The sequence below is a fragment of the Rutilus rutilus genome, assembly GCF_951802725.1.
Source record: "Rutilus rutilus genome assembly, chromosome: 24".
Lineage (NCBI taxonomy): Eukaryota > Metazoa > Chordata > Actinopteri > Cypriniformes > Leuciscidae > Rutilus > Rutilus rutilus.
In genome coordinates this window covers 8581427-8605287 of record NC_140228.1, presented here as the reverse complement: position 1 = coordinate 8605287, position 23861 = coordinate 8581427, and the positions used below count along the sequence as shown (strand labels likewise).

At 36.9% G+C, this 23861-nt stretch overlaps 1 protein-coding gene across 4 annotated transcripts in view; it reads left to right on the top strand.

The window, feature by feature from the left end:
• dpyda (dihydropyrimidine dehydrogenase a) overlaps positions 1-23861 on the top strand; it is a 189139-nt gene that overhangs the window by 67241 nt on the left and 98037 nt on the right. For all 4 annotated transcript variants that reach the window (XR_014626124.1, XR_014626125.1, XM_084398600.1 and 1 more), the window contains 4 exons: positions 2143-2312; positions 5921-6131; positions 15298-15482; positions 19808-20023. Coding sequence is in view for 2 of the 4 variants with exons in the window: in XM_084398600.1 (XP_084254726.1) it covers positions 2143-2312; positions 5921-6131; positions 15298-15482; positions 19808-20023 (782 nt within the window). In the remaining 2 variants the exon portion in view is untranslated. The remainder of the gene's footprint in view (positions 1-2142; positions 2313-5920; positions 6132-15297; positions 15483-19807; positions 20024-23861) is intronic.

The following is a 23861-nucleotide window of genomic DNA, read 5'->3' as shown; positions in this document are numbered from 1 at the left end:
TCATTCAGTACCATTATGCACTATATTATAATCATAAACTTTTATAATTTGAGCGGCTATTATCGTTCTGTTTCTGTATATTGCCGTAATATTTTACCCTTGCTGAGATTTTCTGCAGATGATCCTATTTGTGCTTGTATTGGCTTCAACCATGTTATACTTATTCATAGGCATACTTTGAAGAATGGGTGGAGAACAAAAATGGTCTGAACAGAAAAGAACAGAAAAAAAGATGAGAAGTTTTTGTTCCTGCTCCCCAGATTAATGGGGTTTAGACTAATAATATTGGCATCAGAATCAAATGAAAATGGAAATTTTGGGGAAAGAACCTGACTGAATGAATAAAACCTCAGTAATGAATAAATCTTAATCCAATGTGCCGTTGTACATCTTACTGTAACATGCTGCATTAAGGCAGTTGGCCAAGGATTTAATGAAATAGGAACTGAATCTTTACAAGAATCTCAACAAAATGCTGCAGACCTTTAATGCTTTTGGTAAAAGTGATATTTTTACACATGCAATATGATAATGCCATTAAACAAAAGGTGGCTGAATGCAGCCTTAAAAAAAAACAAAAAAACAATTACATTTAGTCTCAAGAAAGATTATTATGAATGATTTAAAAAGTCTAAATTAAAAGTTTGCAATATACTTTAATTAAAAATTCTCATTAGTATTGTAAGAAAACACAAATTTTACCTGGTCAAAAACAGCTCTGTTTTCAGCACGCCGTTTAAGTGCATGTGTCTTTAAATGATAATGAGCTTTGCTCACCCCGCCCCTCTGTTCTGTGCCTACACCGTTTATTAACACAATAACACAATAACCATAATGCGTTGTTCATTATAAACGTGGGATTATGAATTATATTGAGAACGTCGTACATAGAAAACATGCCGTAATGTACCCTGAGTGTAAACCTTAGCCGCATTCATCGTGAAGCCTGCTAGCGATTTGCAAAGATTAATATAAAGATTAATATAAAGGTTAATAAAACGTTACACTCACTTCTTCTTCTGGAGGTGCAGCAGGAACACGAATAGTTGGTACCGATCCTTTTTTCAGGAGCAGCTTCTTAGCAAAACCAGCTTTATACTGACCCTCGTTTATAAAGCAGTCTGGTGAGAAATGATTCGCGCAAACATGAAAGCATTGACGTTGATCGTGGGGAATATTCCCTTCGAAAACAAACTCAGCCACTGCGTCTTCAGCGGTTCGGATTTAGGAACATCAAAATGACTGCTGTGTTCCTTATTACACCCAAGAACAGAACACCACAATCGCTTAGACGCCATTCTGCTCATAGACAGTGCTCCAGCGTATCAACAATGACGCGCGGACTATGATTGACAGCTCGCTCACGAGGGAGGGCGGATCTGTGTTGAAACGCAGCTGTCAATCAACAATCGTGGGAGGGGCGTCCGACCGTGTGACGTCACAAGGTTGAACGGCTTGATTTGAGATGGGGGAAAACATATAAGAAGATTTAAAAAAAAAACACTGGATGGATTTTTATCATTTTATGATGGTTGTGTACAGGCACTGCCAACACACATTTCAGTACAACCAACTTGTAAAAGTGCATGTACCATTATATGACCCCTTTAATTATTAATTTGTTATATTGTTTTATTAATATTTTTTTTAAGTTATTTGTATAAAAGCTAAATAGGGTTAATTTTGTCATGTGGTCTTTAAAGGCTAAATCAGTGGCATGGTTTAAAATTGCTGGTCAAGTTTTCAAGATTTTTTAACCTCAGAGCAGCTGAACGGATCGAATTCTGAGAGTTATCGCATGCTGAGATCACTGTGTTTAATATAGGTGCAGCCACCCTTATCACATCTAAAAATAAAAGCAGCACCACGACAGGTGTGGAGTATGAAATTACTGATACAAGGACATTTCCGGGAAAAATATGAAATCATAAAAAAAAACAAAGTCGAAAAGATGAAGTGAACCAGGCTCTCATAGAAGCAGAATAATTTGATAGTGACGTGCTGTGAGGCTTCGAGATGCAATTTTACAGCGCTTTACGAGCAAGCATCTGCTGAGCCGTTAAGTGAGAATTGTTCTATAGTCAGAATTCATGTTTCTCTTTCTCACTCTTTCTTGTTCTCCTCTTCCTCCTCGGGTTGCAGGGATGTGTAGTTGTCAATCAGCGCTGCCGGATCTCCGTGGTACCGTGATCGTTCTGGGCGCTGGAGACACGGCCTTCGACTGCGCTACTTCTGCCCTCCGCTGCGGCGCCCGCCGTGTGTTTGTGGTCTTTAGGAAGGGATTCACCAACATAAGAGCAGTTCCAGAGGAGGTGAGGAGAAAGGAGGATAATGCCAGAAAGAAGACGGAATTTATTCTTGAAAAAAGATGTCATCTTTTGGTCACAGATGCATCTTGGTTTGATATTTTATGTATGACAGGGATTTTAAAACTGACCTCCAAATATTCAGATTTCCCTTCCTGAAATGTTTATTTATTTATTTTACTATTTATTATTTTTATGATGTAGCCTAATTTACTTTAAGTTAATAAATACATAAATACGACGTGCAGGAAGAATCCCTTTAATTTTTTTGTATTCTTTTCCAAAGATGGTTTAGAATATAATTTTCTGTTTACTGTAACAATTCACTTTTTTTTTAAAGAACTATAGAAAAGTTAAAGTTCATTGTTGAGTTCTAATTGGAATTAAAATGGCTTTTTAATTCAGTTTTTCTTCTCGGACTTGGGCAAAAAATAGATTACAACTAGAAGAAGACCAAGGAAAGTAGAGAGTCATGAAGTGAGAGAAAGAGAGTCAACATCAGGCAGCAGAGTGAAGCTTATTAATATTTGGTGCGAGAGAAGTGTGAAGCAGAGATTTATGAAGAGCCTCTGTGAGAGTGTCCTCGCTCCCTAGACCACTGACACCGCTCCTAAGCCTTTCCACTCTCATTTATTGCAGACATGCCTTTGCTTTCAGGGGGAGATTACTGTCAATTGTCCTACTCACACACAGGGCTCTCTAGTGAGCTATATACCTGCTTCCACACTGGTAATGATGCCAGCCGGCTAAACGTGTCATGATCAGCTCCATTTAGACAAAGCTGTGAAATATGTGCGTCAGATGTACTGAGGGAAGTTTATGATCATCATTATGTTTTTGATACTGGGCTAGGACAAAGAACCGGCCCATAAAGTTGTCTTTCTATAAAAAAAATGTAAAAAGTACACGTTGCTTGATGAAGTTCACAAAGTAAAAATGAAATGCCAAGGTACAACTATAAAATGTCTGATAATCTAATCATTTCAATCATTTAAAAAAACGAAAAATGTTTTCCAAACAGGTAGCCCCGCCTCCAAAATCACACCATTGGTTGAGTCAGAGCAATGATCAATGTTTCCAAGCAAAGTTGTGAATTTAAAGGGTCTCTAGGGAAGAATTTTCACGTATTAATCACTTCTTTATTGTTAATGTGTGAACAGCTTGTAAGGGAACTTAATAAAACGAGTCCCAGACTTCCTAGGTTGTCTATGAAAGTCTGTGGACTGATTTTGTTTTTTTAACGTTAAAATCAAAAGGATGCCCTCCAGAGAGCCTCTCTTCCGTTCACATATAACGAATGCTTGTACAATGTTCAGGATAATGCCGAAAGAGCTCTTCTGGGGTGTGTTTCCCATAAGCATCGTTAGCCAACTAACGTCGCAAGTTCCATTGAATTGTGTTGGTAATGATGGAACTTGCATCCATAGTTGGCTTTGGGAAACTTTCTTGGCTTTCTGAATTCTACACAGCCCCTTTCACTTATGTGCAAAATTGGAATATTGTATAAAACATTAGCAAATAATATTTCCATCCCATGGGAAACGCCGCAAAATATCTGTATTAAAAATCAAAGTTGCTGCAATTGGGAAAGTCACTGTGGCTCTTTTTCCGTACATCATAAATGACTTGCACCTCAGAGCGCACAGATGAAGCGCAATAAATGCTGTCATGTTCTCTTGCATTCAGATGCCTGGTGTTTGCCAATGCAATTGTGTGAGACACTTCTGGGAGGTCATTATACCAAATCATTTTGATGACAGACTTTGTCTCAGGCATTTCAGAATAAGAAGATATTCAAGATATCCAATCACATCTTTTGTTGAGGCAAAGGCCACGTGAGTTTTTGTTGCGCATTGATGGATTTATTCGATAAATGTGTTTCCATCATAGTTTATTGCACATGTCTTCTTATCAGATAAAAAAAATAAAAATCCGCCTCAATTGAGTGCAAACGTTTTTATACACGTTTTTAGAAATTATTTGCAATTATTTTTATGCAATAACCCACAATTCACATTAAAATGCATGGATGGAAGCAGCTACTGTTCTATTCAAGTCTCACTTACAGCACATTTGAAAGTGGACTTTGAAAGTATTTTAACATCAGAAAAATTACACACTTCACCTTCAAGTCTGATTCACACATTGTTCTTCACATCGCCCACCACATTAAGACAAAGTACGTTAAAGCGCGGTAATTATTCACATCTGTTTACACTCTCCAGTGAAGACGCTCGGCTAATACGGCCGCCATCATCTTCAACTCATTAGAGCTGTTTATAAGCTATATTAAGTTTAAGGCTCCTGTAGGCGTATATAATCAGAACAGAGTGCTCGATTGTGCATTGACGTGGACTGAGTCAATTTATGGAAACTTAGTAATAAGGAAATAGAATTGTCACCGCACGACTACATTCCTCCCACCGGCCCCCTCCGCAAAACTGGTGGGCTTCTTTCAGGTGATTTAGCCGCCCCTTTTCTTCTCTGTTTTTTTGTTTTTTTTTAATCGGAGAGATAATCTGTATCTGAAAATCTGTAAACTTTCTGATGTGCTTCCACCAAGCCAAGCACTTGATGTTTTTAACGAGGTACACCGCTCTCATAATCACACGCTTCATTATCTCATGGCCGGATAAAAGACGTGACCTTTGCTGTTTGCAACTTCGCACTTCAGATCAGTTTTAAGATCAGAAACATGCTTAAAGGGATAGTTCACCCAAAAATAACACCTTCATGTAATTCCAAACCAGTTAGACTTTCTTTCTTCTGTGGAACATAAAATAAGATAATGCATGTTGAAAAATGTCTTACAATGCAAGTCCTTATAATGCAAGTCAATGGGGTCCAATTTTTTTTTTTTTTGTGAAACGTTTTGGGTCAGTGAGATTTGAATAAAAGAAAGAAATGAATACCTTTATTCAGCATTTATAATAATAAGAAATCTTTCTTTGGTACCAAATCAGCAAATTAGAATGATTTCTGAAGGATCGTGTGACACTGAAGACTTGAGTAATGATCACAGGAGTATATTATATTTTAAAATATATTATATTAAATTGTAATAATATTTCACAGTATTACTGCCAGTTTAAAATAATTGCAGCCTTGGTGTGCTTTCAAAAACATTCAAAAACATTTACTGACCCCAACCACTATTAAATGTTAGCGTGCATATATATTCAAGTTTTTTATAAGATTTTATAAGTGTGCATTTCTCACGATTCAAGGGGGTGGTTGAGTTACCTTCAAATGTCTGTAGCATTGGATTTGTTGTAATTCAGTTAGCTAGCAATTATCTAAATTTAACTAATTTGCACTGCAAGATTCTCTGCAAGAAACTAGCTCACTGCTTACTGCATACTGTGCTCTTCATGCTGTATACGGCATGCTATTTTTAAAAACGTACTGTATGTGAAAGAGTATGCATTATGCAGAGATAATCATTTCAAACATTTCATGTCATATTTATATCATTGTGTTAAATGTGTATCCTGAGACATTTCAGATATTCTGTGAAAAGATTTGTTATCTAGCTAGAATCTTTGTACATGAGTACTTTTTGTTTTACGGCCTTAGACAGTTCATGTGAATTGTAATCTTTATGATGTGTTTAGATGGAGCTGGCCAAGGAGGAGAAATGTGAGTTCCTGCCCTTCCTGTCTCCACGTGAGGTGTTGCTAAAGGGAGGCCGGGTCCATGGAATGGAGTTCTGCCGAAGCGAGCAAACCGAATCGGGACAGTGGCTGGAGGATGAGGAGCAGATCATACGACTGAAGGCCGACTATATCATCAGTGCTTTCGGCTCTCTGATGAACGACCCCGCAGGTACTGTATGTTTCTTATTACAGATAAACACAAAGTTGTCGTTAAAGTCAGCATGAAATGGAACCTGCGATAGTCTTTTCTTTCTTATTGTGACGCATATACGAGTGAAACGGCTTCAAGTATAAATGTCTTTATTTTGTCCTTTGGGAATTGTTTGGATTGTTGAATCATTGTGGTTTGCTATTGGTCGATCTCATGTGAGTGACAGGTTGCCCCGCCCTCACACCAGTAAACACATCATCAGAGAAGAGATGTCGCTGCAAGAGGGAGAGGAATTTTGTTTATTAAATAAAACGAAGGGCACATACATTTAAAAATAATAATAATGTGCATGGATAAAGCATTTATAATAAACACTGCAATATTCCATACAAAAACAAGAATTTTTAAATGTGATTTTTTGTATTATTTTTTTAAGTAGAATCCTCCAGAATTTTTACAGTTTAAAACAGGGTTGCTACCTGTTTACTTATGAGGAATAGTTTTTATTCAGGATTCTTCCTATGTTGGGAATAGTCACTAGGTGCTGGAACAGACCTAATGTCTCACAGTAAATTTAGTGATTCTAAACAGTGTTTGTGGATTGGACTCGGGCTCATTATGCTGTAAGTAAACCCATCAGTGCCCTGAACGCCTGCCATTTCCAAATGGATGAGGCCCATGTTGTTGGTGTTGTTTCAGGGATTTATTCGTTTGATTTAGGGTGAATTAGCTTGGCTGTCCTGCCGCGCCAGTGTTCTCTGATTAAGTAGTGAAGGGTACAAGGGTAAATTTGACCAACTATCCCAGGTCCCTGCTAATCCACTCACTTCTTATCACAGAAAGTCTGGAAATCAGTATGGTCATGATGGTCCACTTTTGACATTCTATTAACTATAAGTAACTTTGCAACCACATGTCAACTAATTGTCATTAGAGTATTCCACTAACCCGAACCCTAACCTAACAGTCTACTAATACTCTAATGAGAGTTAGTTGACATCTAATTGCAAAGTTACTTATAGTTAGGAGAATGAAACTACTATAAAGTGTAACCAAAGTTTGATCATCACATGCACACATATACATACAAAGACATATGTTTCATTATATTAACATAATATAATTGTGTATTATATGTAATATTATTAATCTAATAATTATTATGATATTAATTAAATTTGTATATAATTGAATATTAAATGCAATATAATGTGTCCTGTTATAATATTTAATTTAGCTGAATATTATAACAGAACACATTACTGGTCAGGGTTAATTTCTTTACAATTTGCATATGGTACATGTTGACATTATTAAATAACTTTCTTTAATTAAGTCATTGACACATTATATAATGACAGATATAATATAATTTACATTGAACATTTACATTTATAAACATTATTATGACTATTTCTCATGATCTTAATTGCAAATTTATATCAACATTTTTATTTTATATCTCATAACTGTGACTACATCTCACAATTGAAAGTTTATAAATATATATCATAGTTTTTACTTAATTTCTAGTAATTGTGGTGTATTGTGATTGTGATAATATCTCACAATTATGACTTAATATCTTTAAATGTCACACAGCTGTATATCACACAATGTTACTTTTAGTTTTCATTTTAAACTTTATTTCACACTTTTGTGGAAATGGGCTTCCATACTTTTTTTTTTTTTTCAAACATCAACATTTCAAGGCAACACAGAGACTTTTTTTAACTGATGTGTTGCTGTAATGGCGTTAAGATTGTATGTGTTTGTCTTTGATGGTAGTGTGGTTGATGAATGAGTTTGATGCTGTTACCAAATGAAAATCTTCTTAAAGCAGAGTGTGAATGGATTAGCATTGAGCTCCTGCAGTCAACCCTCTGGGAGCAAACGCAAGTCATTACCCGCAGTTACAACCCCAAAATTATTCCTGGACGGTCTTAGTGACGTGATTACAGGGCGAAGAGAGAGACTGTGCGTCCATTAGAGTGAGAGTCACCAGCGCCAGAGTCACCATCTTCATTTCAACCGTATAATTATCTGTTCGCCAAGTCCCTGAACCGTGACCAGTAGCAGTGTGCGAAATGCACTGCATTTATTTCGGCCGCTTATTACAGTGCTTGTTTTTTTTGTTTTTTTTTGTGTAATCCCTCTGGTAAACTGAAGCAATTGTGCTATATCCAACCTGTTGGTCTCTAGTATTGATAGATACGGTCAGGTACTTGTGATCACAGCATGTCATTCATGTACTGTAGTTAAATGAACTCCGTTAACAGCTGATTAATAATATAAATTGTTACAATTCAATCATGTAATAACTGTAATCAGCTGCTAATTATTGGTGGGCTGCAGTATACAGTGTGTTCATGGCTGATGACAGACTAGAACTTTTTGAAGTCCACTAATTAGATCACGCTGCAAAAGGGCAGACCCACTATGATTTTCAATTAGGGTTGCATTAAAAAAAAACAAGGTGTAATGTCACTGAGAGACTGTAGTGTCCAGACTCCAGAGCTGACTGGAGATTACATGAATTCACGATAATGATATTCATCCCACCCACGCTATGAGTTTACTCACTGACCAGTGTGCAGTAACACAACAAGCTGTCTAAAACTAAAGCCTGCTGTTTCATCAGCTGCTACATGCTTTTACTATTAAGAACACATTTGGTGCAAATGCCAGTGAGAATTATTTTGGTTATAGAGTACCATTCTAAAGTTGCTAGTGTGTAAGATTTTTCAAAAACAGTTTTTAAAAGAAGTCTCTTGTGCTCACCAATGCAAAAAAAAAAAAAAAAAAAAAAATTTGATAGAAAAATACAGTAAAAACAGTAATATTGTGAAATATTATTGCAATTTAAAATGCAAAGCTGAATGTTCAGCGTCATTGCTGCAGTCTTCAGTGTCACATGATCCTTCAGAAATCATTCTAATATGCTGATTTGCTGCTCAAAAAACATTTTTTTTTTATCATTATCATCAATGTTTAAAACCATTTAACCATTTTGGAAATACTTTTCTGAAGACTTCTTTTTTGTAACATTACTGTAATTTGTTATACATTTAAAAAAAAAAATTGTGTGTATATATATATATATATATATATATATTAGAAATTATGTACTTTTTTGTAACATTACTGTAATTTGTTATACATTTAATATTTTTTTGTTATACATTTAATATATTTTTGTGTATATATATATATATATATATTAGAAATTATATACTTTTTTGTAACATTACTGTAATTTGTTATACATTTAATATTTTTTTTGTTATACATTTAATATTTTTTTGTATATATATATATATATATATATATATTAGAAATTATGTACACTACAAAAAAGTTAAAATCCCAGTAAAATATCTTAATATCCTTAAAAGAAACTAAATACTATACTGATTACTGAGAACCAATTTTGGTTCTCAGTAATCAGTTTAGTATTTAGTTTGTTATAAAGGATATTAAATATATATATTATATATTTGAATCAAGCTTTTTCTTTAAACCTAATGGCAACATTTATTTTTTTCTTCAAAACTAATTGCAATCAATCAGCATAAACATTCGCCACGTGAAACTTTTCAGTCAAGTGTGCCCATGGAATTTGAATTGAGTAATTTCCAGCTCTGGAGAAGTATATTTGCATTTCCAGACTATCCCCCTATTCAGTTTTCTAAAAATGTATCATACAAGCAGAGTTTTAATCATAACATAACTGAAAGAATTTAAGGCGTACATTTTCATTACACAAGAATACACGTTATGCACGTTTTAGGTTTCTTCTCATCATGTACCGGTAAGCATGTTATCACTTTGAGAAAATCAATTAAAAATATATTTAAAACATATGACTGTACTTTATGCCAAATACAATGCTGTATAAACCATTTATGTTAAAAATGTTCTGAAAAATCTACAGAGAGGTTTTGGAGTTGAAATCGAAGATGTGTAGGGACCCAAAAGTTTGGGGTCAGTAAGATTTTTAATGTTTTTAAAAGAAGTATCTTCTGCTCACCAAGGCTGCATTTATTTGATTAAAAATACAAACAAAAACAGTGATATTGTGAATCTGTGGTACTGTTTTCTATGTGAATATACAGTAAAGTGTCATTTCTTCCTGTGATCAAAGCTGTATTTTTAGCATCATTACTCCAGTCTTCAGTGTCACATGATCCTTCAGAAATCATTCTAATATTTGATGCTCAAGAAACATTTATGATTATTATCAATGTTGAAAACAGTTATTTACATTTTTATTTCATGATGCTATGATGAATAGAAAGTTCAAAAGAACAGCATTTATCTGAAATCTAAATCTTTTGTAATATTAAACACTACCGTTCAAAAGTTTGGGGTCAGTAAGATTTTTTATTTTATTTTGGGGGGAAAGAAATAAAATAAATCAATACTTTTATTCATCAAGGATGAGTTAAACTGATCAAAAGTTACAGTAAAGACATTTATAATGTTAGAAAATATTCTATTTTAAATAAATGCTGTTCTTTTGAACTTTCTATTCATCAAAGAATTTTGAAAAAAAATTGTACACAACTGTTTTCAACACTGATAATAATAATGAATGTTTCTTGAGCATCAAATCATCATATTAGAATGATGTCTGAAGGATCATGTGACACTGAAGACTGGAGTAATGATGCTGAAAATTCAGCTTTGATCACAGGAATAAATAGTAGTGTATGTACAGGCTTCACAGAAAGCATTATTACATATACATTTATTCAGCAAACATCACAGCAATGCAGTTATGCCTTTACATTTTGCCCCTTTTTGGTCCTATAATTTCTTCATTTTTCCTGCGTGTAATCTGAGTTTGTCCTCACCTTGAATTTAGCACCTCTGGTTGTTTCGTAAGTATTATTAGCACTATTGTACAATGTCTGACCTGCTCACAGCATCTGTGCAACATGTTAAACATCAGGCAATGTCTGCTCAGCAGGAGAGGGTTATCATTATTAGCAATTAGTCTACAAGGTTAATTAAAGCACACCAAATCACCTCTTAGCAGGAGCAGGAAATGGTGTACTTGACCGAAAGCCAGCTATTGTAATTTTGCCTATTGAATAATAATTTTGAGGAGGTTAGAGGTAGTTGTGTGTGCAGCTGTCTTGTCTTGTCCGTGCATGCCTGTGTTCATCTCGGTCCCTATTTTTGTTTTATTGTCATCTTAGTGTACTTCTACATTTCCGATATTGCGTTTTAAAACACAAGCAACTGCCTCAGTTCCGTCCACGCCGCGCCTTCACTTAGTTGTGCAAAAAAATGCTGAGGGATGGTGGGTTTTTTTTGTTTCCATCTGTGTTCTTTCATTTAGGAAATATGAATTACTTGCCCACTCAAGTGCCTCGTCAGATTGGTCTGGCCACGGCCGTCGAGGGCTGGTACCAGAACAGCTGACATGGCTAGAAAAGTTGGCTGGTAATCTAGCGGGCCTGCCCACTGGAGCTAACAGATGATTTGATCCCTCGCCACACTTGGCTGTTTTTTCTTTCCCCCATCTCTTCTTTGTGGGGGAGAGGGGCTGGATTGTGATGGAGTGTTCTGTACCCAGCTCCTGTCACTCCAGCCAAGGCTCCGCCCCCATCCACCCGGTCGGACGAATATTCAAACATCAGCATTCCATTAATCACACTCCATCAGTGGTAATGAGGCCGCTTGCTTTCTCCTGCACAAGACTGAACAGCAACGTGCATTTGAGCTCGACACAGTCAAACACAAGGCTTTATACGCTGAAACACCAGTAAATTAGAACAGATTGAGAATAATTTAAGATCTTGCCTTTATTTACTCATCCTCATGCCATTCCAAACCGATATGACTTTTATGCTTTTGTGGAAGTTAAACAGATGTATTGCAAAGTCTATTGGCTGCTCTTCCAATATGGAGATTGTCAAGCTCCAAGAATTACAAAAATGCTCCATAAAAGTGGTTTATTTTCAAGGTCTTCTGTAGTCATATGATAGCTTTGTGTGAGGACTAGACCAATATTTATTTATTTATTTTTCTTGTTCTGTATAGCTCTCAAATCCCATTTTTGGAGTGAACCACTGCTGTAATTCGATTAGCACATTTAATATTAATCATATCAATAGTAATCAGCATTAATTAGTAAAGATATTTGGCATCAGCACTGGTCTAATACAAAAAAAAAAAATCTGAATGCATTTTATATAAAGTCTTGATTTAATTTCATAGATTCTGTGCATCACATGTTGCCTAGATATTGTTCGGAAGCAAAAAGAAGTCCTTTTACAGTTCCAGGTTCAAAAATATGTGCTTATAAATAAATAAATAAATAAATAAGTAAAATAATGAAATGACATAAAATGAAATATTGAACTAAAATGAAATAATGAAATACAATAAAATGATGAAATGAAACACTGAAATAAAATGAAATTCATAAAATGAAAATGAAATAAATTAAAGCTGCAAGCAGCATTTATCGGGGTTCAAGCAATTAAGGCCTTTAAGCACAAAAGCATCAAAAGTTATTAAGTTTTATTTAGCATGCATGTAACCACTGACATAATAGATGGAAAGACCATTTACAGCCAATACAATGTACCATAGGAAATATATGGTTTTAAAGCTTTTTAACAGTTATAGCGCCACCTTTGGTCCAATCTCCATAAATTTTGGCATGCTTGTTAATGATGTTATGTCACATATGCTCACCAATTTCTGTGAAGTTCTGAGTTTTCATTTAGGATTTATAGGCTTTTGAGTGTATTTTGTCACGCCCCTTTTCTAAATGACCCTATTACAGCCACCCAAATGCAAAAGTTCAACTTTTTTTCGATAACTTTTGATCTAGAGAGTCCAGAGAATTGTCCTAGACTGGTCTGGTTCCGATCGGGTGAAAAACGAGGGACTAGTTCGCAAAAGTAGGTTTTGGACACAATTCGACATAGCGGAAAATTTTTCCTGCCTAAATCGAAATTGGCCATTTGGTCCGCCTTGAGCCAGGGATCACAGTGGTGTAAGACACTTGAGTCTAGGACAAACGGTCTAAGAGTTATGATCGATTTTGTACTTTTGGTTGCTGTAGCGCCACCTATGGGCCAATTGGGGTCATACTCTGATAGGTTGTCCCAAAATTGAGGCCTACCATCTGGCCAGGTTTCAAGTCTCTAGGCCTTACGGTTTGGCCTGCACGATGCGTTTTACAAATCCTTACAATTACAATAGGGTTTCAGCATTTCATGCTTGAACCCCTAATAAAATGAAATAATGAAATAAAATAAAATGATGAAACGAAATGAAATAATGAAATAAATTAAAATGATAAAATAAAACAAAATAATAAAACAAAACAAAACAACATTAATTTAAATTTGAATGATGTGAGCAATTCTTCAAAAAATTATATTTGTGTGTTCCACAGCATACAGGTTTGGAACTGCATGAGAGTGAGTAAAGAATGACAGATTTTTTTTTTTTTTTTCCTGTAAACTATCCTTTTATAATCTATTTAACCCAGGGCATTCCTTGATTTGATTAACAAGAATTAAACATTCTAACTAACTGTGCAAAAACTAAATGTGTGCCATTGCAGCAGAGACCAATAGGAAGTCATTCTGATGGAATGAGCTACTATCCTACAGTGTGCTTGTCCGCAATCCCCGTCCTCTCCTTTATCCAGTGTGGATTCCTCTGCTTAATGGACCTTTGCAATTTGCATCTGTCAGTGAGGAGAATGCCCATGGGTAGAGTGTGTGGAGGAGAGAGAGAGAGCGAGAGAGCGAGAGAGAGTTGCTGCTTTACTTAAGAATGATCTCTGAGGGCTATGAGAGGCCTGACACACTCTACTAGCTCTCCAGAGCGGACAGGAGAGAAAGAAAAACAACTCACTGTTAGCGTGTGTGTTGAAATAGGATACATGAAGCTGTTGAAGAGGTCTAGGCAATTGCAGAGAACTCTAGACATTAGAGGGAGATAAAGGGGGAAAATAATAGAGAAGAAGATTAAGAAAAAGTGTTGACGATCAGGATACCAGGCACAGTGTCAAGTGAAGGAGCCAATCTCTCTTCCTCTCTGTCTTTGAACTGACCTGCCAGCCTACTTAGTTCTTAACATCACTTCCTGTCAGCCGGCCTCTTTAATCGCCCGCAAGAAAATCGAAAGCTTAGTTATGAGGAGGAAGAGGAAAACTCAATTTGTTGTTACTTAGAAGTATTGGTTTGGCTCGGGTGTTTGGAGTTTATACACCATTTCGAATTTTTAATGTTTGGGAAATCTGATTGTTGGTGTGTATTCTTGTTGCTGTCTGTTATTAAAGGAGACATATCATGGAAAACAGGAAATAAAAGATTTCGATATACTGTGTAAACAGACACGGTCACAACGCAGGGCATCAAAAATAATATTTAAATATTCTGGTCCATCAGGAATCATCATGGATGTAACTAATATAATATAATATAATATAATATAATATAATATAATATAATATAATATAATATAATATAATATAATATAATATATATTGTGTTGTGTATTATGATGTTATATATTATTGTAACACTTTGCAATCATTTATAATTAATTTCTACATATAGATTTTTACCATTTCAGGTTGTATAAAGTCACATTAATTAATAAAATTCTCCCATAGATGATAACATTCATTTGTGATTATTTAGTAACATTGTCCGATACACAGCTGACTTTTTGACTCCATAAGGAGAGAGAGGAGTTTCATTTGTCCTTAGTAATCCTCATAATGTGCAATAAATCTTGGGCCTCCTGTCCTTAGATCTGTATTTGGAATTTTCTTCATTGATAAATGTAGGACGAGCAGCCGTGCCTTTAGAAGATGGACGGTGTGTGTTCAAGAGAGAGGAGGGGTGGTCATTTCAGAATGTAGATCAGTTTGACAGAGTATCTTCCTGCTAACGTTACTAACAGTGAATGAAATGCTCCAGGAGATGTTACATTAAGCTCGCAAAAAGAAAAAGAAACGCCACTGGGGAGGGGGGAACTCTCGCCATTTGTCTTGTCAGTGACTTCATATTATTTTCTTGCCATTTCCAGTCTATCAGGTTTTTCTTTTTCCCCAGGTCTTTTTCCATGTTGCCTCTTTCCTCTCATGAATTTACCCTTTCCTTTATCAGTTTTCTCCCTCTCTTCTCTCTCTCTCTCTCTGCAGTGATCGAGGCCATGGCTCCCATCAGGTTAAACAGATGGGGGCTTCCTGAGGTGGACCCAGAGAGCATGCAGACTAGTGAGCCGTGGGTGTTCGCTGGGGGCGATGTGGCCGGTCTTGCCAATACCACAGTAGAAGCAGTCAATGATGGGAAACAGGCCTCCTGGCACATGCACACATACTTACAGGTACTTTTCAGGAATGAAGTTAAAGGAATAATGCACCCAAAAATGAGAGTTGTCACTTTGATGTACCAAATCCATGACTTTATTTCTGTGGTGATGTTTTGCACAATAACCTGACGTGCTGTTTTTGCATATAGTTAAAAACCCTGAAAAATAAACCATAAAAGCATTGGGACCTCCATATGACTCATACACTATAAACCAAGTCTTCAGAAGCCATATGTTTTTGCGTGTCGAAAATATGAAAATATTCCTTTACGCTGTAGCTCTCGAATGTCATTTGCACTTGTGTTCAAATGTGCTGTAATTGGTCACGAGATGCACGTAAACCAATGACGTTTGACATTATTCCTGTACAATCTGCTGTGAGGCATCTTGAGCCTCAATGTTTAAGCGCAAATAAGATTGGAAAGCTTTTTAGGGGCCTGTTTTACATCTTTGAGTGTATGATTTCAATAGGCAAATATGAGATGTATGTGACATGGTTCCTTTTTGTTCTTTTTGGAGCCTGATAACTGAAAAGAGCCATGCTTTTGTGTTCCACAAATTTTTTTTTGAAATATATCACACGTTTTTGGAACGCCATGAGGATAAGTAAAAGATGACTATGTATTTTTAATCAAAATAACCCTTTAAGATGAGGTTATCCAAGATACACACATAATAATAATGGCATTTATAATAATTTGCTGTCCCTGCTGTGAGATGTCATGTCAGCTGCCCAAATGACAATATTTTGAGATCTGGCACCGTAAACACACACCCAAGTTCATTTCCTCGACACATTCACATTTGAAAACACTTGCTTTTGTGCTGATGAGACCGAAACAGATGTTGCCCTGATTATGTCCCGTGTTAAGATCACAAAACCCAATGGAAAAGGAGGATTTGGAGTGCTGATTAATTATGTAGATGAGAGCTTTACATGCGCTCTACAAAGAGTGAGCTGTGACACCGCTGGATACAAAAGCCTCTCAATATGAGTATGTTTATGAGTAATCAGAGCACAATAAGGAATAAATTAGCATTATAGCGGGCGGTAGGACAATGGTCTTCCTGTGGCTTCAGAGCCGCTCGCCGGGGCCACACAGCGAGAACGCTGTTCCGCACAGGATTATTCCGTAAATCTCACCTCAGAGGCACTGGCAATGCGCACTTGTTCGGCTTAATTAGTTTGCTGCTAGCAAAGTAACTGTGGAGAGTGAAGGAGGGAGGTCAGGGAGGGAGAGAGAGCACTTCGGATTGTCCCGTTAGCTGAGCCAGATCAGCCTGGGCTCCTGAGAGGGGCTTATAGGGGCCCCCTGCCTGTCAAACACACACACACATGCAGACTGAGACCCTGCAGAGACAGCAGTAGCTGTTCATGCTGCTAAACCCATCAAAACCATGCACCAATAAAACCATCAGAATCCAGGCAGAAATTAAAGAGCCATGACATGTATAATGTAATTATGGAGATATATGTGACAAAACACTGACTGTTTGCATGACTATATGACAGTTTACTCATGGGCAGATACAAAAGGAGGCGGCGCATCAGTGGGTGTTTTGCTTTTTTTTCCATTGCAGATTACTTTAAATTGACCTTGTTTACATTACACACATTCCTTGTCATATTGTACATAGTCTCAGACTCAAACTTCAAGCTCAAAAATTGGGAAACACTTTGGGAGTTTCAAAGTCGTCATCTGATTGGTTGAATTCTGAGAAGTACGTGTCTTATTAGACTTATTAGAGACTTTTTTTTATTTTTATTAAAGTTGATGAAAAATAACCAAAACAAACATTTATAACATAGGCTACACTAATAAGCCCTTGTTTTCACATATAAGACTATGGACAACTTTTTGACATTGGTAAAACATATTTAATTTGACCAGAATCTTGAAGCCATTGGAAATCTGACCTCTACCATATTAGCACTAAATTCTAAGTAAATGGTCTGTCTAATGTCTCGTTGAGTGCTCTTAGACGCAAGGGGTGATACTCCTGAAGGTATTTGACCTCAATATGGGGGAATCTCACGGTTAAGTGCAGCTCTTCTCCAGCAGTGGTGGGTCAGTGAGGGGTTAATAGTCTGTCCATGTCTGTGGCCAGAGCAAAGCAGAGATAACTGTTTATTTGCTGATGAAATTACCATGTGTAGTGTTCGAGGGAAGGCAACAGATTGCGTTGTTGTTTTTTACGGTAATGGACCGCAGCTGAGGGAACGAATAGAGTCATTTGCAGAAAGATTGCAAGATTAATATAAGAACAGCTCTCAGATCAGTTTAAAACAAGTCCCACCTGAGAGCTCTGAGGTGTGTTCATGTACTTGTCCCTGGGCATTTAATATTACTCATGTTATATACGTTTCACGTGTTCTCAATAAAATAAACTCGATTTGTGTTTCCTGAAGGAAATAAAAGTGCTTGCAAATAGAAAAATGGTAGTGTTCGCTGAGTTTTTAGCCTTTGTTTCAGTTATCTTGCTGTTGCTGACTGTCAATGGTCAAATACATGCAAGGAATACATGACCAATCACAATAAAGTGCAACAGTGACCGCCCACTTTTTCAGAGACCTTGGTTGCGGAAGTATTTTTACTATTATTTTTTTCCAAAGGGATTTAAAAAAAGTCTTCGTCAAAGAGTTATAAGCCATGTACCAAGCTACATCACAACATTACAAACTTTAATAAAAAAAAAAAAATTAACATAGACAATTAATCTTTGCAGAATCAATGTATGCAAAGTAATGTAGTTTTTCCATTCTGGAATTCTGCTTTTGAACATGATTATTTACAATAAAAGCTGAAATAATGTGTGCTGGTGGCTTCAACAAAAGCATATACAATCGATGAACAACCTCTGAACTTACAGTAGGTCTGACTTTAAAGGTTTATAAGTTATCCTTAAAAACCAATTGCCATAGCGAGAAAATAAATGTAAAATTTTATTTCCGGAATCTGTTGCCTTTTATTCACTATGCAAATAGATTTGAGAAAGAACCCATCTTAAGTCAGGATCATTATGATATCTTCTTATTCATCTTAAATTTATTACATAAAATATACAAGCACCTTAGCTCACCCAAAAATGAAATATGAATTTATTCCATATGTTGAAATGACAAAAAACAAACAACAACAACAACAACAACAACAAAAAAACGATATAAATGTATAAAAAAAAATGATTCACATGAATCATGCACTACAGTACATTCAGCTTCTTCTGAAGACATACAACAGCTTTGTGTGACCAACAGATAGATTCCCTGAAAATCACCCTAGTTTTTATTGGTTCATGAGTTATCTTTAAAGTCAAAACTGTTCAGGGAATCATTTGATTCAGTTCACGTAACTGCTGCGAATGATTCATTAATGAATCAGACCGATCAGTTTGTAAGTTGAACTCACTGATTCAATGATCCGGTCACTGTGGTGAACAGACCATTGAAGGGTATTGCAAAGTACATTTTGGTCTGTTTATCTATCACGCAGACCTATCGTATTTAGAAGTCATATCGATTACTTTTATGATCATTTTATGGTGCTTTTTGAAGCTTGATAGTTTTGGTCCAGTTTCTTTATTGCATGTAAAAGGCAACTAACAGTCTTCAGACCTTTTCTTTACGTGTTCCTCAGAAAAAAAGATTCTTTGTTTTGGAACGACATGACGGTGAGTGAATGTGACAGAATTTTTGATGTGCAAATCGTTCCTCAAATGATCATTTTGTTCTTAAATCTTAAATGCTAATTACGTTAAGTGCTTCTGAAAAAAGAAAAAATCAATAGCATATCATCTGCCAAAGATCTATCTGGTGTACAAAGTGTTTGACAACTCCAGCACATCCGTCAGGGCCCGAGTGAGTTCAGGAACGTCCCTCGGCAGTGTTTGTCTCGGGGAGAGAGAGGAAGATAGCGAGAGAAACATCCCGTGACGAGGACTCTCTGTGGAGGATGTGGGCTGTCATGTTCCTGCTCTCATTTTCTCTTCACTTGACACCCCCTCGTTCATTATGCGGCTGTGACATCACCACAAGGGCAATCATACGTGTTTGATAAACGTGAGGCTCATTAGAGAGAGAGCTGATGTATGACTGCTGTTTGCTGCTTTTGTGCCACGATGTGAAGAGATAAACAAAGCTGCACACAAACACACTCTGCAATCTCACTCGATCATTGTAGCCTTAAATGCACACGTGTGGCAGACCGCAACGCCAGAGTAACCTTCAGAAACGTGCGTTCAGAACGACCGTGAGCTTTCCGCTGGGAGCTCAGAGCGGCCAATTTTTTCTCCTCATAAAGTAGGAAAATATGAAAATATAACATTGTTTGTCGTTACAGTCCATCTTCGGGCAGGCGGTCAGCGGTTCGCCCCAGCTGCCCCTCTTCTACTCGCCCATAGACACGGTGGACATCAGCGTGAAGATGTGCGGAATGACGTTCCCCAACCCGTTCGGGCTGGCCAGCGCTCCACCCACCACCAGCGCCGCCATGATCCGCAGGGCCTTCCAGCAGGGTTGGGGTTTCGCCCTCACCAAAACGTTTTCATTGGACAAGGTACTTAGCAAGAACTGCACACATAATGCTAATCAAACTATAGTGGTTTTTCGTTTGATATTTTCAGAAGAGCCGCAGAATTAAATCTTATTGCTTTTTCATACATCGGGGTTTTCTAACTCTTAACGCCAAGGACCCCAAGATATGACAATCACCATTAGTTGGTATATTTATAACGTTTCTATATGGATGGAAATTGTCATATTCATTTTTTGGAGAGTAATTACATTTTATTTTTAAAAATATATGTTCATTTTGTCGTGTTTCTGTAGGCTCTCTGACGGCCAGTTTGAAACAGTATTATTTAATAATGTAGTAATTTAGTTATATTTATATACTGTTAAAGTATTTATATAGTAGTATCGCTTTTTTTTCCGTTTTCATTTAAATTTTAATTAGTTAATTTGCTTTTTATATATTTCGTTTAAGATTTATTTGAGTTTTAGTCATTTTAGTATCAACTTATTTTATTTCAGCTTTTAATTCACAAAAACAATTGTTATTAGTTTTAGTGATAACAACACTGGTTTGAAAATATTTGCCTCAGGAAAGTAAATTGTGTTCTCGTTTAAAATTTTAATTTAAGTATTGACATTGTCTTTGATGTTTCTTCTCAGATTCTTTTGGAGAAATAAAAATGAACACATCAAATAATTGATGACAGAATAAGAGCGTTGATCTGTAGCATTAAGGTGAACATGAAACAGCATTCACTATTTTTGTACCCCTTTTATATTTGTTATAATATTTCCATTTGAAACAGCATATTAAATGAGAAACTAATGTAGGAATGTTTGTCAAGACATTAACAAAGGTAACTTTTGACTTCAGTGTTAAACAGAAAATCTGATAATTTGGTCTTGGAAGAAATTGATAAGAATTGTTTGATTTCATATTGCTTTGAATATTCAAAAGCTCATATTTTTTTTTATTTGCAGGCTGCAATGTCTTGACAAATCTGAGCCCTGATTTGAGATCTCTTCTGAAACTTTAGAGGCGACACGTGATATTACAGACAAATCTTAAAAGCATGATAAAAGCATTTGCACTCCATTTAATCACATTTAGAAACATCATGAGAGATCTCGTTCGTGTTCTTGCTTTCCTTCGTGTTTCATCCGATCTCTCAGGTAACAATTTTAGTATTATTTTTATGAGACTTTCATTCAATTTAATTAAAGAACAGTTAACAGACGAATCTGTCGAGAGAAAGGTGATATGACACCGTGACAGATGTTTTTCTCACCTCTGTCTTTATTCTGTGCTTAAAGCTATTTAAGTGTGATTATGAATTATGATTATAAATGTTGTCACTACAATGAACATGAACTCAAACCGTTTTAATTATTCTTACTTTTACTTTTCTATGTTATAGACTCAAACTTATAATTGGAAAAAAAAATGCAGTTGCAATTCATAAACTCATTTTTATTAGCTTTAAATATTCTCTTTTATTAGCAATGTCAGTATTAATCAGGAACATATGTTTGTTCTGTGTTGGCTGCCTTCCACTCATTAGCAGCACTAGGGATATTAAAAGAAAATAAATAAATGCAAAAAAAAAAAAAAACGATTAAAAATAAAAAGCAAGCAGTCAAACCCATGATAGATATCACTATAGTAACGCAGCGAGTTCCATATGCTACTGACAGGAGGCAGAAGCGGGGAAGATCGAGTCAAATTGTTTATTCCGACCCGTGGTCCTCGGCACTCGGCTGATTTCAGACAGTGAGGGACAGCATGTGAAGTGTGTAAATGATGTTTCTCCTGCTCTGATGTGTGAGTGAGTGATGTAGCTGTTCCTCTTTTATAGACGCCTGTCACCTGCCTCCATTTCTGCTTTTATAAACTGTGCGCCGGCCCTTCTGAAAAGGTCAGCTTTTTATTTCCAGAGACAAACGGCGGTGGGAGGGAAGAGGTGTCTCGAAACGTTACAATAGAAGCTGGATATTGCGCCGGCGTCGGTTTACCTTGGGAGCTCGGTGGGCACCATCTGGATATTTTGCTTAAGATCGCATTATCTTCCCGCTCTGAAAACCTTCTTTCTTGCCTGAAAGAGGAAGTGGACGGCTGTTGGTCGCCCGCAAAGTTGTCTGCGCGAACTTCCTTGCTCAAATGGATCCCCCACACCCAAACCCCCGCCACATTCTCTTCCGAGTCCTGCTTCACCCTTGACATTTGTAGATGCCAGATTGGGCTGTAATATACTGTTGCATCCATCGCCCGCCAGCATGCCGAAATACCACCTGATATCTCTGTAAACAGAAATCATATTATTCTTTATTGTGTGCTCAGTGGGGAAGATTGTAAGGGGGCTTTTCTTTGGGGAAAAAAGATAAAGAAGTTCTTAATGTCAATATGAATGAACAGCCGCTACGCCGCTATCACCCGCCTTAAACACAGGGGATTTCTCTTTTTTTAATATCCTGTGCTTCTTCTTTTTTCATCGGTGGCCCCCCTATCACAACATTACCGGCTCATGCTATTGATAGAATTTGAGATGCTCAGAGGATTGTCTACAAATATGAGAATCTTCACGCTTCTGGCTCTCATCGTTTGTGCTCGGCGTCGCTAATTAGCTTGCTAGCGTGCTAGACCGGTGGAGAACTGCCTAACAAAGCTCTGTGACCGTTAATTAGGATTAATGAACTGTATGGCATATGAAAGCGTGTTGTTTTCTTGCTACTCGCTTGAAAAAGAGGGCAAAGGATGTTGTCTTCCTCACGACCAGTTGGCCCTACATCCATTTTCCACGAGCCGCTTTTTTTGTTGTTGAATGCATCACACCAATTACAGGACTGTTATATATGTGATTGATACATTTGGTCTAATTATGGAAAGAGAGAAGGATTCGTAGGCTACCTCCAGGGCCGAGATACAAAGGCAACTGAGCCCAATTAGCTTTTTGACTGGTCAAGTCTGGTTAAGTCACACCTGTAATTGGAGCTAACCTGATTAATGGCAAATGTGCCGGTTTTCCGCCAATCAGCGCACCAAACGAGGCCTGTAGGTGCCAGTTTTAGCCGTTGGCTTACATACTCGTGCACTAGCAGTTGGTCCTCCTTTGTGTCTTTCACGTGAGAAGAATAAGGAATGATTGCTGTTGACCCGCCAGACTTCCGCCCACCACAGAAAGCTCTTAAACTCTTTAACTTTATCTTACGAAACTTTCTCTGCACATCAGTCTATTCTTGAACATGCCTTCTCACCTCAGCGTAGGAGGATTTAGTGGGCAAATCTGAATGAGGTAAATATGAAGACGTATTAAGACGGATTCTCAACTTTTTAACCGCAGTTGAAACAAAATAAATTGCATGGGGAAGCCGGCCCATTTGTGCGCGCACACACACACACACATTTACTGTACGTCTCAGATCGAGGTTTTTAATTTAATGAGAAATGTTGGATGAAGCTCCATGGTAACACAGATGAAGTGTGATGTGTCCCATCACTCCACCGCACACACTGTTCACTTTCTCTCTCAGCATCTACGGAATGGCTTTATAAGTCTCTCTGCTAATTAGCGACCAGGATTTAATCAACTGCAGCATTTTTTTTATCAAGAACGGAAAGGTTAAAGGTCACGAACCTCACGCGCGCATTCACAATACACACGTCCACACCCTCGAGTGTTTAATAGGTAGCGCTGGTAATGTGTAACTCTGTAAATGAGTGTTTCGTGTGCTAAAGGGCTACAGGTCTCAGGGTGGGATAATGAGATATTCCGTTCGACTCAGTCTGCTGTGAAAGGGACTTGATTTTTATTTATTTACATACTATATTTGTTTCTTTTCTGACATGGATCCGCCATGTATGATTGATTGTAAGGAGAAACCGG